The sequence below is a fragment of the Thermothelomyces thermophilus genome, chromosome 7, assembly GCF_000226095.1.
Source record: "Thermothelomyces thermophilus ATCC 42464 chromosome 7, complete sequence".
NCBI classification, from domain to species: Eukaryota; Fungi; Ascomycota; class Sordariomycetes; order Sordariales; family Chaetomiaceae; genus Thermothelomyces; species Thermothelomyces thermophilus.
In genome coordinates this window covers 1,158,189-1,173,829 of record NC_016478.1, presented here as the reverse complement: position 1 = coordinate 1,173,829, position 15,641 = coordinate 1,158,189, and the positions used below count along the sequence as shown (strand labels likewise).

Here is a 15,641-nt window from a genome sequence, read left to right as displayed (position 1 = left end):
GCGATGATTGCGAATGAGAGACAGACGAGAGACAGACGCAAGTTCTGCCGACGACGCGCATGAGGCATGAGTCATGATGCATAAATACTACGCAGTAGGGTGTTGGGAGGAGGAAGTCCTGATTCCTACAGAGGTCAGGGCATATGGCGAGCCTCCTTCTCCGTCTTAATGGCACACCTAGCAGTAACATCACAACTACTCTGACGATCGAGTTCAGCGGAACAAGATCAAACGTGTTTGACTTGAGTGGCTCCGTACACAAAAGTCTGTTTGAGCCCTCTCTACATGCAAATGCAATACGCGAAAAGGATACCTTCAAGGACCCCGCCCGCAACTCCCGAGTTCCAAAGGATGGAATATGCGGGCCGCTGGCCTACGAGCTCCGGTATGACAGACACCATACAAGCCCGACCAGGCCCAGCCGAGCGACAACCATCCCATGGCTCATCGTGACCCCAAGCTCTCAGTCGATCTCCCCCCATTCGAGACCAGCTCATTCCGTCGTGTCCATAGCATCATCCCCCATGGCCTTGGCCCTCCTCCTCTCCGCCTTCCACGCCTCGATCCGCTCCTTCAACTCCACATCCGGCACAACGTCTTCGATGGTCATCGGCTGTCTCGTATACGGATCCTTCGGATCACTCAGCAAGTGCTGCGTGATCGTCGACCGGTCAACAACATGCCGCGACGGCAACCTCACGGGGTCCGTCATCAGGATGCCCATGATGGGGTCTTCGAACTCGGGTGGAGCGTCGTCGTAATCCATGTCGGCGCGGTCCAGTGCCTCCTTCGCGCTCTCGATCTTCGCCGAGAGCGCCTCCCACGCCCGGATGTCCTTCTCATCCTTCAGGTGCTTGTTGCGGAGAATCTGAGCCGTTGTGATCATGGTCGAAGGCTTGTAGGAGCGGCCGTCGGCGGCGACGGCTTCGATGAAGGACGTGGATGAACCGAGGTTGAGGTAGATGTCGACAAGCTCGGGGAGGAGGGTTTTGGGGTTGAAGAAGTACTTCTCGGGATTATCGACCTTGAGCATCTTGGACTTGGGTCCCGTCAGCGTCTCGAGATTGTAGTCGAGCATGCCAGCCAGGCGTTGGACGATTTCCGGCATCGTAAAAGCCTCGGTGATGGTTGTGGTGAACAGCTTCATCATGCTGACCGTTTCATTGGCGAGTTGCATGTATGAGGTGGCTTGGCCCTCGGCGGTCCGGAGCTCCTCTTCCGCTTTCTCGCGATCCTCTTGCGAGAGGGTTGGGTCTCGAAGGCGGGCCTGCAGATCGTGAATCTTGGGGAACTTGCCGAGGCCCTCGTCGAGGACATAGGTCGCGTCGTTCATCAAGAGGTTGACGAAGCGGACGAAGAAGGCGCGGTTCGATCTGTTCAATGTCAGCAAAAGAACCCGACAATATCCCCCTAACACCGAGGTGCCAACTCACTTGCTAGACTGGACCAGCTGCTGCCGGTACACGTCGTTGGTCCAGATGCACTTGATCACCATGAAGATCTCGTATCTAATGTTGAACTTGTCATAGAATGCCGTGTGTGCACCCGTTGACTCGCACTCGATGTAGAACTTCATGATCGCGTGCAGCAGATAGTCGTTTGCAAACTTGGTGTTGGTCATGAGATCGCCCAAGACGCCCTTCTTGAGGTGGTATGTCGGCCAGGTACCGTGGGACAGCAGCGTCACGAGCGACGACTTGAGATAGGGGTTCCTGATGTACTCGGACGACTCCAGGAAGGTTATGCAGAGCGCAATCATCTCATCGCCGACCGCCGAGAGGATGATCTGCGGAATGTAGCGGAAGACAAACTTGAAGTTGTCGACCACGTCCTGCAGCGCGTACTCCGGCAGGCACTTGAACGCCTCGGGCTGGTTCGCAGGCAGCGGGAGTTTGAGTGGCTTGTCCGGTGTGTACTCGGTCTGGCTGGCAACTCTAAGCAGCCAGATGGCGACGTAGCGCATGAACTGCAGCGACCGGCTCTGCATCTTCTGCTCCAACAGGATACCCTCGATCGAGTACTTCATCGCCATGGACCGCTCCAGCACGCTAGTGTGGCGCTGGATCGCCGCGTCCAAGATCCGGAGCTGATCCGGTCGGTTGACCAGTTTCTGCCGCTCCGCCTCCATCATGGCGAGGTTCTTCTCGAAATGCTTGATGTTCCTGTCGAGCGTTTTCAGCTTGGAGTTTGCTGCTTCGCTGCCATAGTGATGTGCCGCCAACGTCAAGAAGAAAATTTCCGTGATGAAGTTGGACTCCCCCTCGAGCTTGTTGGCATAGAAAGCATCCGATTGCGCCTGGTCCGCGTTGAGCTTTGTCTCGTCCCTGATGTCCACCCTCGGGTTCCTCCTGAAGTAGTCGACATCGATCCGCCCCACTTTCGAGAAGGTGCTGTCCATGAAAGGCTCGCACAGCGTGTCGAGAATAACGGTCACGTTGATCATGAAGCCGTCCGAGGAAACCTCGTTCGGGTCAACCTGCATCGCACGCCTCTTGTGGTTGGTGTTCATGATGTAGGCAAACCAGTCCAACGTCTTGTTTCTCGCTTCGGGACTCGCTCGAATGAAGGCGTTGATGATCGTCTTGAGATCCGCCTGGTGTGCTCCCAATGTCATCTGCAGCGCATTTTGCGATGTTTGGATGCGGCCCTTGTCCATCGTCCTCGGTCCGGCAAAGTAGACCGTTGTCACCTCTGGTTGGAGCGGCGATATCCTGAAGAAGGGGCCGAGGATGGTGTTCTTCTCGATTCCCGGCGCAGACTGTGCCATCTGGAAGCACGGGTGCTGTGCCAGGGCGTTGAGCAGGGGCGGGAATCTCGAGTACGTCAACAGTGCCTGACGAGGTCAGCAACAGCGACGAAAAGCCTGGGCCACCTGACCACTCACGTTGACACAGGGCTTGTAGTCATCATTCATGCTCATCGTAGCCAGCTTGGCGCTGATGTCGGCCATCGCCTTGGTGAATAGAGGCGCGATAGAATCATCGTCCTCGATACGGGCGACGGCCTCCGCGAAGAAGTCCAGGCATAGGCCGTCTTCCGACTCGACCTCCCGCAGCAGATACGGGACCAGCGTGTCGTGGAGAGCGTTCGGCTCTCGGCTTGAAGGTCAAGAGCGTCAGCACCAAGCTGCGCAGACTCGTCCGGACCCAGACTCACCTGAACAACTCCGGCACGGTCAATGCGAAGATGCAGTTGCTGAAGCATAATCGCCTGGCTTCCTTGAGGAGCGCTTCCTTCTCTGGTGCCGGGCCGCGAAGCACTTTTAATGTCCTCACCACCCGCTTCCAGCACGGCAGCAAGTAATCCAACAGCGGTCGGTCGTGCGGCACCGCCGTAGCCGCCTCCATGATAGCCTCCTCCAGCCTCCCAGTCGTCAACTTGAGCGGCGAGCCCTCTTCCGCGAGCTCCGCACTGAGGTTCGGCAGGAAGGCGAGCTTGTGGCCTTGGCTGTCCGTTGTGCGGTTGGGATCGACCGTGCAACGGAAGATGTTGGACAGCACTCGGTCTGCGTAGTCCTCGATCGTTTCCTGGGCGGCTGGAGTGGTCTGCTTCTTGGGAGGCGCCGACGCTGAAGGCTCGTCAACATCTGATGCCTGCCTCTTAGCTCGGGAGCCTGCGTTGTTGGCACTACCTGGTCTGCTGCTGCTGGCGCTGCCGGTGCTGTGGGGGGTTCCTGGTGCGGGTGCAGGCGAGACGTTGATCTTGGGCCTGCTATCCCCCGGTGCGGGCTTCTCGGCCTCTTTCGACACCAACTTGCCGTCCGCGGGCTTGGATGTACTTTGCCGGGCGGCGGCAGGTGGTGTCTCGGTGCTTGGGGAGCTTGCAGCGGGCGTGCTTGAACCCGGGGATCCTCCAAGCTTCTCCAGTCTCCTTCGGCGGATCCGCTCCATCGTTTCTCTGTCGGGCGCATCAGGCGTTGATGTCGCCGGCGGCGGCGGTTGCGGCTGTTGTTCGTTCGGATCCATTTTCCCTGTTTTCGAGAGAAGGAATATGGACGAGAAGCCCACAGCAAAAATCGAAAGATTGGACCGGCGTAAAAGTCGACCTCTTTGCGCGGAGAAACTAAAGAGTGTAAGGTGAGGAAGGGAGGTATGTAAGATCGAGACGGAGTGAACCTTATGGCATGGCGGGGCCGAAACCGAGCTCCAGGCTGAAAGGGCGCTATCGATTGAAGCCTACCGTCCCTGCGCTGCAGTGAGCGGCGTAACTGCCAGCTTGCCCCTCTGGTGTGGGACAGAAGCAGACAGATCCCTGGTAAAGATTGGCCAAATTACTAAGCCACAGTACAAGATGCTTATCGATAGAGTAGCCTGCAATCCATCGGGCGAGCAGCTCTGGAGGCCCATATTACTTGAACCCTGGTTAGTTAGTTGTATCTGCCGTCCGAAGTTGTTTGACGAGATGAGTTGAAGTTCTGCCTCTCATGATCTCTCTGCAAGCGACTGAATCTGCTAGGGCTGGAGACGCGTATTTTACATACATCCATGTGCATTTCAAAGTAGCCTCACAATTTAATTCTCACACGGACATAATTACCCAGTCCCTGGTACGGAGTACACACCTGAGAGCCCCTCTTTGCCTGTTAACGCCTTCCATGAATGATCCGTAGCCTATATCATGACCAAGATCCTGCAGCCAAACTCCCGAGGTATTCTGTCCGCCCACCCTCTTTTCTTTCCCAAGAACTCCAACTCCAAAACACCACTCAAGCAACCCACAAGACCATAAATTCTGAGATCCGACCTATCTTCATAGCCTGTGAAGACTTTCTCCCCTCCCTTCGCTGTGCCGGCGGTTGTCCCCCGGGTATTGGACGCTGCTGTCATCGGAAGATGCCGGCCGTACGCTGCCGTTGCCGGTCCCCTGAGACAGCCCGGCATTTGAGGAAGATCCCGCGGTCGACCCAGCACGCTGTTGCCGCTGTAGGCTCATGAGCCAGGACATGTGCATGTTAACGATGCCAACCTTGTTGCCAATCTCGGCAAGCTGTTCGCTGAAGTGTGTCGCGTGTTGTAAGATCAGGTGAGACTGGCGCGCATCCATGTCTATAGACTGCTGCCGGAGCAACTCAAGTTGCGTCTCAAGCCGCTCGAACTGCGCCAGCATGTAGTCCTCTGGCGAGCCTCCTGTTGCACCGTCATCCGCTGGGTCCAGGGAAACGGGGACGTTGTTATTGAGCGTGATGTCCGGGGCGTTGGAGGCTGCGGCGCTGCGCGAGGAACCAGCGACGGGCGACAGGCCGCCTCGCGCCGATAATTGAGTCACCCGCGGCTCGCGTCTTCTGGCCTGGGCAGCTTCGAACCTCGCAAGCCTTTCGGACAACTCGTTGATGATCTTCCGGTCCTCGGCCTGCTTCTCGATCAAACGCCCTAACACTTCGAAGCTGCACTCGCCGCTTTGCTCATGCTCCTGGACGACTCCACGCTTTCCTGCCACCTTACACCCTGCCGTATGCCACTTGCATTGTGCATGGCCCTCGAGGCATTCTTGTGTCCGGTGATGGACCAGAGTGTGGCGCACGATACCTCTCCCGCAATCCGGGCACTCGACGATAGCGCCGTCGCACTCAAAGTTGTGGTGCCCATCGAGCTCTGCAAAGGTTGTTTTCTTCTCGCAGAACTCACAGACGACATCTATGTGCAAGCAGCCTTTCGCGGGGGAGGCGTCCCGGCGCGCGATGAGCTGGGTACAGTTGGAATCTGGGCATCGCACCAGGCTGAATTCGCAGCGGCGCTCGTAGTGAGCCTCGAGGAGCTCGCGGGGGCATTGGTGGTCACAGCCTTTATTTGGGCATTTTACCTTGAGGCGGTCCAGCTGGTCTTTGACGATCAAGGGAAGCCGCCGATAGTCTCGTGTTTTGTTGATCGGCTGGCGGTCTATCGGGCACGTTGGCTGTGTCTCTAGCGCTCGATTGATACACCCCGCGCAAAAGGTGTGGCCGCAAGGTGTTGTGATTGGTGAGTAAAAGGGTGTTTTGCAGACTGGGCAAAGGAGAGTCTCATCGACAGGGTCGATATACTCGAGAGCCTGGTAGTCAAGCTTGATGACGCACGATCCGTTTTGTGACGTGTCGGCCATAGCGCTGCTTGGATGCGGAGAGGATACTCTGAAAAGCTCGTCATCCACTGAGACTCGGAATGTTACTGTGAGCCCTTCGTCTGGGGTATTCGGAGGCGGTGCCATGGTTGTGGCTCTCTAGGTTTGAAGAATCGGTCGACTGAAAAGAGACGCCGAGGTCGGGAACAACAGCCCGGAGCCCCCCAGTCAGCCGCCAAAACGGCAGTGTTTGAATCGCGGGAAGTGGTTTTCAAAATGTTATACAACTGTAGGGCACATTCCGCGCATCGTAGCAGGGAAAAAATAAACTCGGAGAGACGGCGGTAGGGAACCGTGATTTCGGGACCGATGATGAGGGACGAACTGGCAGAAGCAATGGTGTTGGGGGAACAGGGGTGCAAGCCGAGCTGCCCCCAGCAATTTGAAGGAGCCACTCAAGACCCCGCCAAATCGGAACCAAAAGCAACCCCACATCATACGCTGTATGTAATCCGTACATACATACATACCATCTGCTGCCTCTTTCGGCAGGATGCAAAACTAACAGCTCACTGTATAGACTCGACGTATGCGGGCCACTGTTATTAAAGAATGACAAGACCGACCAAACAGTATGCGAGTGAACATTTGTCAGAGCTCACAGTCATTGCAGGCTCCATTTTCCATGATCTTCTCAAGCTTGAGGTTCCGTGTACTACTACGAAGCTGGTACTTCACTACCACTTGCATGTCAGGCTTGGCCAGTGAAGTTGAATGTATGTACATACGTCGGTACTGTACATCGTCAGGCCAAGAGCGACTCCCAGGATGGAGGAATCCACTTAGCGGCTTAGACATCGCCGTATCAGAGAGAATATCGCGTATCTAGAGATGAGAGTTTGTACATCTAGCGAACCATACCAAATCTCATGCAGTGCTTAATTTTGCCCATTGTTGGAGTAGAGTAAACACCCACCTATGCCCGAAGGTCCAGAATTAGTTGAGTTGTCAATGCCACTGAACATGGAAACCCACCAAAGCATAACAGAAGCATGTCCATGCCACCAAATGCAGTAGATCAACACCCAGAGAAGATGCCACAGATTTACCAGTGTTTGATGTCTTCCCTAGCCGTAAAAGTGGTGGCTGCTCTTCCATCTTTATCAAACTTTCTTTTTTCCCCCATTGTATTACCCTTCTCCAGCTGAACCAATCTGCAATTGTTCGTCAAAAAGTTTCATACGTGGATTATCTGTGGAAGTTTTGAACGAAAAACAAAGGGAGTCGACTTGTACATGTATGTACATACATACAATGCTGCTAGTAGAACTAATATACAACGGGGCTCGTCCTTGAGTGTCCCAATCACGGTCCAGCGGAAGTCGCTGGTGGCGAAACCAATGGTTCTCCTTTCGGCATGGCGTGGGCCAATCCTTACCATCATCGTTAGGCTAATGAGTGTCTACTTCCACGGTGTAGAAGCTGTGGAAGTTGTACGCATGCGACCGCTGGAGAACAAGAAGAAAGCTGCAAAGCAAGTTTGGATGAATCATCAGTTGGTGAAGTTTAGAAGGGAAATTGCGTCGGGCTTCATGATTGTGTGCAGGTGGGCCGGATTATCATTTACCACAGGATCCCAAGAACAGCCTTGTAATAGCCCCCCCTAAATTGTATGTATGTATAAGCTAATAGATATGTCGGGCCCAATGAAGGAGCTAAATGGAAAAAAGGCATTAGTTCCATAACCGGTATAAACCATTCGTGAGATAGAAGATTTTCATCGTGATGTGATTCCTCGAGATAGGTTCGGTTGCATTTTGATTCCTTGCTCTTGCAGTGATTCGTACTGGCAATCGGAATAAAGGTTTCCGAATATAACCGTATCCTTCAGGTGCAGCGAACAACGTTCTTAGAGTGTCGGGAAAGATGGCTGGGTGGAACGAAGTAGCACTTTCAACCACAGCTATGGGCTGTCGTGTCTCAGCGCGTTTCGCAAATCAGTACATGCAAAGAACAGCTAAAATAGCGCGATTTCCGCAATGTGTATATACCGTACCCATCAATTTAAACTGTTCATACAGTACAGCACCTTCGCTTCCGTTTCGAGCACTGAGTGATGTTGGTGCTTTCAGCCAAACCCCAGACGGTACACTCCAGTGGTCGAGCGTATCTCACAAACTCTGCCTGCTCATACCTTCGCGAATGTATGTGCGCGCAGTGGTCGAAACATTGGGGTAAAGGGACGGGTATCGATCTGCCAGCTAATAATTCCCAGGACCGTCCCAGGCAGAACTGGCACCTGCAGAAAACCAAGCCATCATCTGCTGACCAAAACCCTTGGCCGGCAAGCTGACGAACACGAACCTGGGGACTAGCCAACCGAAAAGGGAAACAGCTCACACGATGCTAAGGTGACTCGATGTGACGTACGAGGGGCGTTCTTCAGGTAGAGTTAAGAATTAAGGAGGAACTCGGTGTGGGCGATTCTCAGAAAATGATTTCCAATCGAGACGCTCTTCTGGACAAAAGTTTTAGGCGCGAGTGATGATTTGCAGGCCGACAATCTTCGTGTTGTGGTGGCTTCGAGACTGTAACACTAACAGATTGTGCAGTACAGTTTACGAGAGTATTGAAGCTGGGCTTGACGGGAGATCCACCCGCCCGAATGGAAGGATTCTGGGCCGAGCTGAGCCGTTCCACGAACCGCGGCGTTGGGGCCCCACACCGTCCCGCGGTAGCAACTAGAGAGGTGGACCCTCTGATGGAAGTCGCCCCGCCTGGCACGCCAGAACGCCCGTGGTCACCCGCTGCGCACGAGGTGAGCCTGGCCCGCGCAGTGGAGGAGGTGGAGAGCGATTTCTCGACTCGAGCCACAGCAACCGACTTGTCGTCCATTCGCACACGACAGCCCACGAAACATGTAATGCGGCCAATTCCACGGCGCAATGCATTCTATACCCGTACGGACATTATAGCAACCTCAGGCGACGCGACCGTTCTTGCCACAACTCTATCTTGGCCGACGACAACCCGCGGACAATTGTCACGAGCAGCCGAGACAGCAGGCGCAGAAGGTGCAGCAGGGGACCAAGGACGCGCAACAGCAGCACGGCAGCGGTGCAGAGCACCTCTTTTTGCTCGCGGCGGACACAGCACCAGGCAGCAGCACTAGGTAGGCAGCACGGAAGCGAGCAACAGAGCACCAGCCGCCGCGTCGGAACGGCCATCGAATCGCCGCCAATACCTGCGACGAGCCGTCGGCCCTGCTCAAATGAGCTGCGAACTCGAAGCCCCGTTGCGTAACGTCGAGACCCAATGGGAACCGCACCCACTATATCGTCGACAATGACGGCAACCGAATCCGTGAAGAGGACGTCCGGCAAGGAGGACAAGGCGCCCTCCAAGCCCGAAAGCGAGTCCAAGGCCAACCAACAGCATGCGCCTGCCGCGGACAACGCTCACAGGACTCCCAAGAAGCGGCGCAAGGTAAATCATGGTGAGTGACTTGGTGGCACCTTGTCTCGGCTGCCCCCGGGGCGTGTTGTGCGTGTGTGTCTGTCTGTCTTCGCCAAGCTGACTCGGCTCTCCTCTTTCCTGCAGCTTGTCTCTACTGTCGTCGATCTGTAAGTCACCGATCCCAATGCGCTGGACGGACGTGCAGAGCACAGCACCCATCCAACATTCGGCCCTCGGTCTCCCGGGCCCCCACCCCCCAAGCGCTCTCTGTTTCGCGGATTGCGCGACTCTGGCTACTGTCGTCGATGAGAGAACTACGCAGGGGGCACACAAGCTTCTTCCCAGCCGGTTACGGCAGCAATATACAAACAAAAGTCGTTCTAGTGGCTAACCGTGTACTGCTACTTAGCACATGACCTGTGATCTCGTATGTGCCCTCCCCTATCCCACATCCGCGGCCGTTGTCCCCCCTCCCCCGCCCCTTTTTTTTTCTTTCTCCTCCCCATGTACACGGCCAAACGTTAACTTGCGGTTGTGTCTTGTAAACAGGAGAGGCCGTGCACGAGATGCATCAAACGTAATATTGGTCACCTATGCCATGACGAGCCCCGCGATCACGATTCGAAGAAATCCAAAAACCTCGCCCCGTCCACCGCTCAGGAATCTGGGTCGCAACAATCCGACCTAGGGCAAAGCGCTCTCAACCAGAATGCCGGCGCCATGAGACCGCCTTCGTTCGATTCAGCCATGGGCAACGGACCAGGGCAGGCGAACAAGGCCGGCAGCTTCGATGCCGCGGCATTAGCAAGCCGGAGTGGTAACCCCCTCCAGCTCGTGCAACCTACACCGGTGTCCGGCATGGCGGCCAATTCCCTGGGCGGCATGGGTCAATGTAGGTGGCCTGAACCCCGTTGAGTCTCCGAGGCGCGCACGAGCTGATGCTTACCGTTCCGCAGTTCCCAGTCTCTCTGATGCCTGGCTTGCTTCGCAAAACCCTTATCACGACATGCACAACTTCCACTCGAATTATGTGATCTCGCCCGAGGTGACGAATGAGTTCAACCTCTTGAATGATTTTCTGCAGACCAGTCTGCTTGATGACACGGCGATCCTGGCCGATGACCAAAACCAAGCCGACACCGCCTCGGGGTTTCCCAGTAGCAGCAACACCATGCTCGCACCGAGCGCGGCCCAGGGATCCTCCGCGTCCGCGCCGAATGCCGAGCAGGGAAAGGCCATCTCCCGACCTGCCAGTGTTCTACCAGCGGATAAGACGCGGGCATACTACCTTCAGGCGGCAGACCCATCGGGCAATGCGCCAGAAGAGCGCATGCGCCAGGTTCTGCAGGCCAAATACGAGGCTGGCCTGTTAAAGCCGTTCAACTACATAAAGGGGTATACCCGACTTCAAAATTATCTAGCTAGCCACGTGTCTGCCTCTTCAAAACAGAAGATTCTCAGACAGCTCGACCGCTTCCGGCCTAAATTCCGAGAAAAGATCAAGGACCTTACCGACATGGACCTGGTTCTAGTCGAGATGTGGTTTGAGAGGACGCTGATGGACTACGACCGCGTGTTTGCGAGCATGGCCGTCCCGGCGTGCTGCTGGAGGCGTACGGGCGAGATCTTCAGAGGGAACAAAGAGATGGCCGAGCTTATCAAGGTGCCAGTCGAGGATTTGCGAGGCGTGAGTCAAACCTGTAACCCCTCTAGATGATGATGGCCCATCGCTCACCCGTCTCCAGGGAAAAATTGCCCTCCACGAGATCTTAACCGAGGAGTCGAACGTCAGGTACTGGGAGGAGTTTGGGACGATCGCATTCGACCCTGCCCACGACACGCTCCTCACAGCCTGCTCGCTTAAAAGTCCTCAAGGGGGGAAGCCCGTCAACTGCTGTTTCTCGTTTAGAATTCGCAGGGATGAGCACAAGATGTGCGTGTTATCCACCTTTCCTGCCGTCGCTGGTTGCTGACTGTTGCAGCCCCTGTTTAATCATTGGAAACTTCCTTCCCCACGATCCTGAACCTGACCAATAAATATATACGTATCACCGGCATCGCGGACAACGGACCATCGCTACCAAGCGCCGGCCAACCCTCCAGATGTCCTGTATTTTGGGCTCTACAGGCAGTGTTATCGCAGGAGAACTGCCTCCTCCGCAGTTCTGGGAAAATGAATGTCTCCTGCAAGGATGTATGTATCTGCATTGTTTGGGTTTTCTGGCGCATTTGAGGATACCGGGGTTCGTACAGGGATACCACATGGCATTCCACGAAAAGGGCGGTTTGCATTCTCAATCAATCAACACGGGGAAAAATACATGAAAGACAGAAAAACACGGTTGCGAGGCCATTTTTTTCCGGCGGGTGGACGTTGCTCTCATCGCACCTTCCCCGGATGGTAGTCGGTTGATACTGGACATCCAGGGCAGAAATATCCACTCCCAGGTTGTCTCCCTAGTTGCATCTCGCATATTCTCCTCGCAAGATTCTGTCCTCGCCCCATATCTCGATGTTCAGCAGATCCTGATTGACTCCTTGGCATCTCAAACGGACCTGTCAACCATGTCTCAACATGCGAAGCCTTCCACACGAACGGGTAGACACTCCTCTCAATCAGCAACTAAATCGCAGAAAATCGAAGCAGCAGTCGGTATGTTTCACTTCTCTCCACGCTTGTCATGCCACCGTTTTCCTCCCCATCGAGCCGGTTCTCCTGGCCCTCGGGCTCCATGATCTTTCCTTTCAGATCGAGATGGCACCCTTCCATTTGTTTTCTTTATTTTATTCCAATCAACCCAGACCCTTCACGCATCATTTCAACTATAGGCCACATCCATCAGCATCCCGCCTATTTATCTCTTGCAAAGAATCATTGCTATCGCCGCGGCCCCCGGCTAACTAGAGACTAAAAACGATCAGAGTTCGCGGTCCGCCTCCGCAAGATCCTCCTCTCCGCCACGACGACCCCGGACGAACACGATGCGATCCTCCTCGCTGACGCTCCGTCCCTCATCCAGGACGCCGGGGAGCACGTCAGCCAGCTGCACGTGTGTCAGCAGACGTACGTGCCGGGCGTGAGCGGCGATCCGGAGATCGACGAGTTGGCGACGGGCCTGTGGAATGTTTGCACCCGCCTGGGGCGGGCGCTGAAGGATGATCTGGGGGATAAGGAGGACGAAAGTGCAGAAGAGGGGGGAGGTGGTGGTGTTGTGGAGGGTCGGGACGGTCAGGGAAATGCAGAGGGTATCAGGAGGCTCGGGAGGTTGTACCTCTACGGGCGGGTACTCGCGTTTCATCTGCTAGGAATAGCGAGGCCGAGGGAGAAGGGGCGAGCTGGGGTCATTGTGAGGCTGATGAAGCTTGGGTTGAAGGTTGTGCGGGATTGTGTTGGTAAGCCCATTTTGCTGGCCCTGTGGGGGGAGAAGCTGACATTGTACATACGTAGACGCCAGGGAGCTCAAGATTGCTGGGCAAGTGGTGCAGACGACCGCGGACTATAAGGAATGGCTGCAGGACATGTCGAAAAACCTTCCGGATGATGAGGCTCGGGAGTGCCAGTGTTTAGAGGTGGAATACTTCATCATGAGAACAGCAATGGTATGTTTCCCCGCAAGTGCAGCTGGGGAGGTAGGTTGCTGACTGCTTCAGTGCTGGGTCGAGAATCGGCTTGACGTCGCCGAGCACATGTACAGCAAAGCCGAACGTTTTCGCCCATTTCTCACCCCCGCCTACGCGGAGCGGCTTGCCGACGTACTCTACGAGATTGGGAAGTCACTCTCTGATAGGAGTGATTTCACGATTGCGGTCAAGTGGTTTGAGAGGGCAAGCGATGTGATCAATAGTCAAGAACTCGAACATCTCTCTCGCGAAGGCCTTGAGCTGCGGCTTGCGATCCTCCAAGCGCTGGTAACCGCTCTTTTAGGCTCCAATACAACGGATGGATTCGAGAAAGCCGAAAACTATGTCAATCTAATCGAGGCTGAGGCAGGCAATAATTTTGTTGTCTCTCTGCTCAAGCTCGAGCTGCTTCGAAAATCGCCCTCCGAGGTCTTCGATAGCGAGGCGTACGGCGATGTCTTGCGTCACATCATACGGAATTTTGCCTTTTCGGAGTCGGCGTTCAAACTGATCATGCATCACATCCGCAAGCTACATGACAAGAGCCCAGGATCCGGATGTGCCTTGTTAGATGACTTTATCATGACATTGGGCAACGCGGAGAAAGACGAATGGATGGAGAAAGCGGTGGTGACACGCATGTGGATGATCACAAACCAGCGGGACTCCGTAGAGACGATAAACGCCGTACAAAACGTGCTAGGGTGTTTGGGGAAGCCGTTAGGCCCGGAAGCAGCCGTAGCAGCGCAGGCGGTAGGCAACCCCAGTTCTTATGAGAGTTCGTAGCTAACGTGTCTTAGTTGCTTTGGAAGAAGTTAGAATCGAACTACAGCCAAGGGAACTATGACATGGCTGAGAACTGGTGTCATCTTTCTCTTCATGATTCGTTTCGGAACTGCGGAGCTGCAAACAGGTCGAAACTGGAAAGGTAGACTGCTTCCTAGACTGTTCCGCAAGCGAAGACTGACAGCGGCAAGGAAGTTACTCTTGTGCGCACTTGCAAGGAACAGCTTAGATGCAGCGGCATCTATAATTCACGGAATGTCACCGCAGAGCCGGAAAGAACCCATGACAGCCTACCTTTCCTTCAAGGTCGCGGTCCGCATCGAAGACCGAGCCCTTGCCGAGGATTGTCTCGAAACAGTAACTCAAGCGCCAGATCACGTTGACTATCTTGGAGCCTGCATAGCAGAGTCCCAAAAGGCTGGTGACATTGTCTGCGCCATTGCAGCTTTGAAAAAGCTCCAAGAAAAATACGAGTACACGGAGCCGAACCCCATACATCTTCCGGCTTTGTTCCGTTGTACCATCCGTTTGTTGAACTTGCTGGCCGAAAGACCGGGAGTGGACATAGATAGCATTGTGAGCGATCTTTGCGAAAGCTTTGAATCTGGTACAGTATTATTCTACTTGTCCTTGTGCTGTTCTTGCGCTGATTGTTTTCCAGTCGTCTCAGCTCTTGATCAGCAGAATAAGATCAGCTCCACTGGAAATAAGTCGTTCACTGTCGACGAACTCGAGTGGTTCAGCAGGAATGCATACAACCTGGCGCTAAAGAATACTGCCGCATGGGAACTGCGATCCGTCGTGAGGATGCTCACGGCATGTGTCAACATCATCAGCTATTTCCCCTCGGACATCAGCTCCAAAGTCGAGCTGGCACTCAAGCTTCTCTTCTCCCACTTCGTCATCTCGTCGGCCCTGATCGCCTTGGCTCGGACAGAAGATAATCTTGAGAAGCAAAGGCAGGATTATGCTACCATGCGAAAACATGTTGCGGCATTTGACTGTGAGTTGCCGGAACACCTGTCTCAGCTGGACGAGCAATGCAGGGATGATATGCTCCGGAAGCACGCGACTCTTCTTGCTTTTGACTTTGAGGCGGCCATCACTCTGCACCAGTGGGACGATCTCAGAAGTATTGTGCAGAGAGCAGTGCCTTGCAAGAGTGTTACGGCGCTGCAAGCCATGGCAGACTGTTTACTGAGAGCCAAAGCTCCAGGTCAAGGTATCATGACTCTTTCCCATTGGAGATGCATGACAATATGTTGACAACATCAGTTTTGTACTCGACAATGCGTAAGATAGTAAACGAAATCTGGGCTCTCGAGCGGTTTGACGCAGTTAAACTGGCAAAGTACACACGGTGCCTGTTCCAAGCAACCCTGCCGCTAGACGACGGCCTCGCCATGAATCTGCTGGACGAGGCTTGCAGCAAGGCGAAGGAGTTGCGTGAGGTAAGTGGGCTTTGTTTTCCTCCACATTCCTGTTGCTCCTGGGGACGGCTCTTGTTGACTGACGACTCCAAACAGAGCAAGGCCAGCTGGCCCGAAGAAGAGCTGGAATGGATGGCGACTACCTCCTTCAACCACGCCATTGACTGCTACAGCGCTCATCAGGCCGAGCGTGCCAAGGAGTGGGCTACCAAGGCAATCAACCTGGCTCATTACTGCAACGATGGGAGGCTGGAAGAGATTCTGCAAAACAAGTATCTGCGGTTGAACTTGGACGGGGACTCGCGGTGAGCT

The 15,641-nt window shown here is 54.7% G+C and overlaps 3 protein-coding genes across 3 annotated transcripts; 1 reads left to right on the top strand and 2 right to left on the bottom strand.

Annotated features, from left to right (window-relative positions):
- Positions 1-152: 152 nt before the first annotated feature.
- On the bottom strand, positions 153-4,204 carry MYCTH_2311698 (uncharacterized protein). Its single transcript, XM_003666692.1, has 4 exons — positions 3,157-4,204; positions 2,885-3,098; positions 1,434-2,833; positions 153-1,373 (listed from the first exon to the last, which is right to left on the bottom strand). The coding sequence occupies exons 1-4, from the start codon at positions 3,963-3,965 to the stop codon at positions 494-496; spliced, it is 3,303 nt and encodes a 1,100-aa protein (XP_003666740.1). The 5' UTR covers positions 3,966-4,204; the 3' UTR covers positions 153-493.
- A 475-nt stretch (positions 4,205-4,679) lies between these two features.
- MYCTH_2311696 (uncharacterized protein) lies at positions 4,680-6,425 on the bottom strand. The gene has a single exon (XM_003666691.1). It carries the CDS (start codon positions 6,181-6,183, stop codon positions 4,750-4,752), a length of 1,434 nt encoding a protein of 477 aa, XP_003666739.1. The 5' UTR covers positions 6,184-6,425; the 3' UTR covers positions 4,680-4,749.
- A 2,956-nt stretch (positions 6,426-9,381) lies between these two features.
- MYCTH_117495 (uncharacterized protein) lies at positions 9,382-15,638 on the top strand (the record flags this gene model as incomplete). The annotated part of the gene is made up of 13 exons (XM_003666690.1): positions 9,382-9,532; positions 9,637-9,659; positions 10,042-10,384; positions 10,449-11,179; positions 11,238-11,425; positions 12,096-12,145; positions 12,415-12,881; positions 12,952-13,092; positions 13,144-13,851; positions 13,914-14,041; positions 14,124-14,506; positions 15,175-15,350; positions 15,426-15,638. The coding sequence occupies 13 exons, from the start codon at positions 9,382-9,384 to the stop codon at positions 15,636-15,638; spliced, it is 3,702 nt and encodes a 1,233-aa protein (XP_003666738.1).
- Positions 15,639-15,641: the final 3 nt, after the last annotated feature.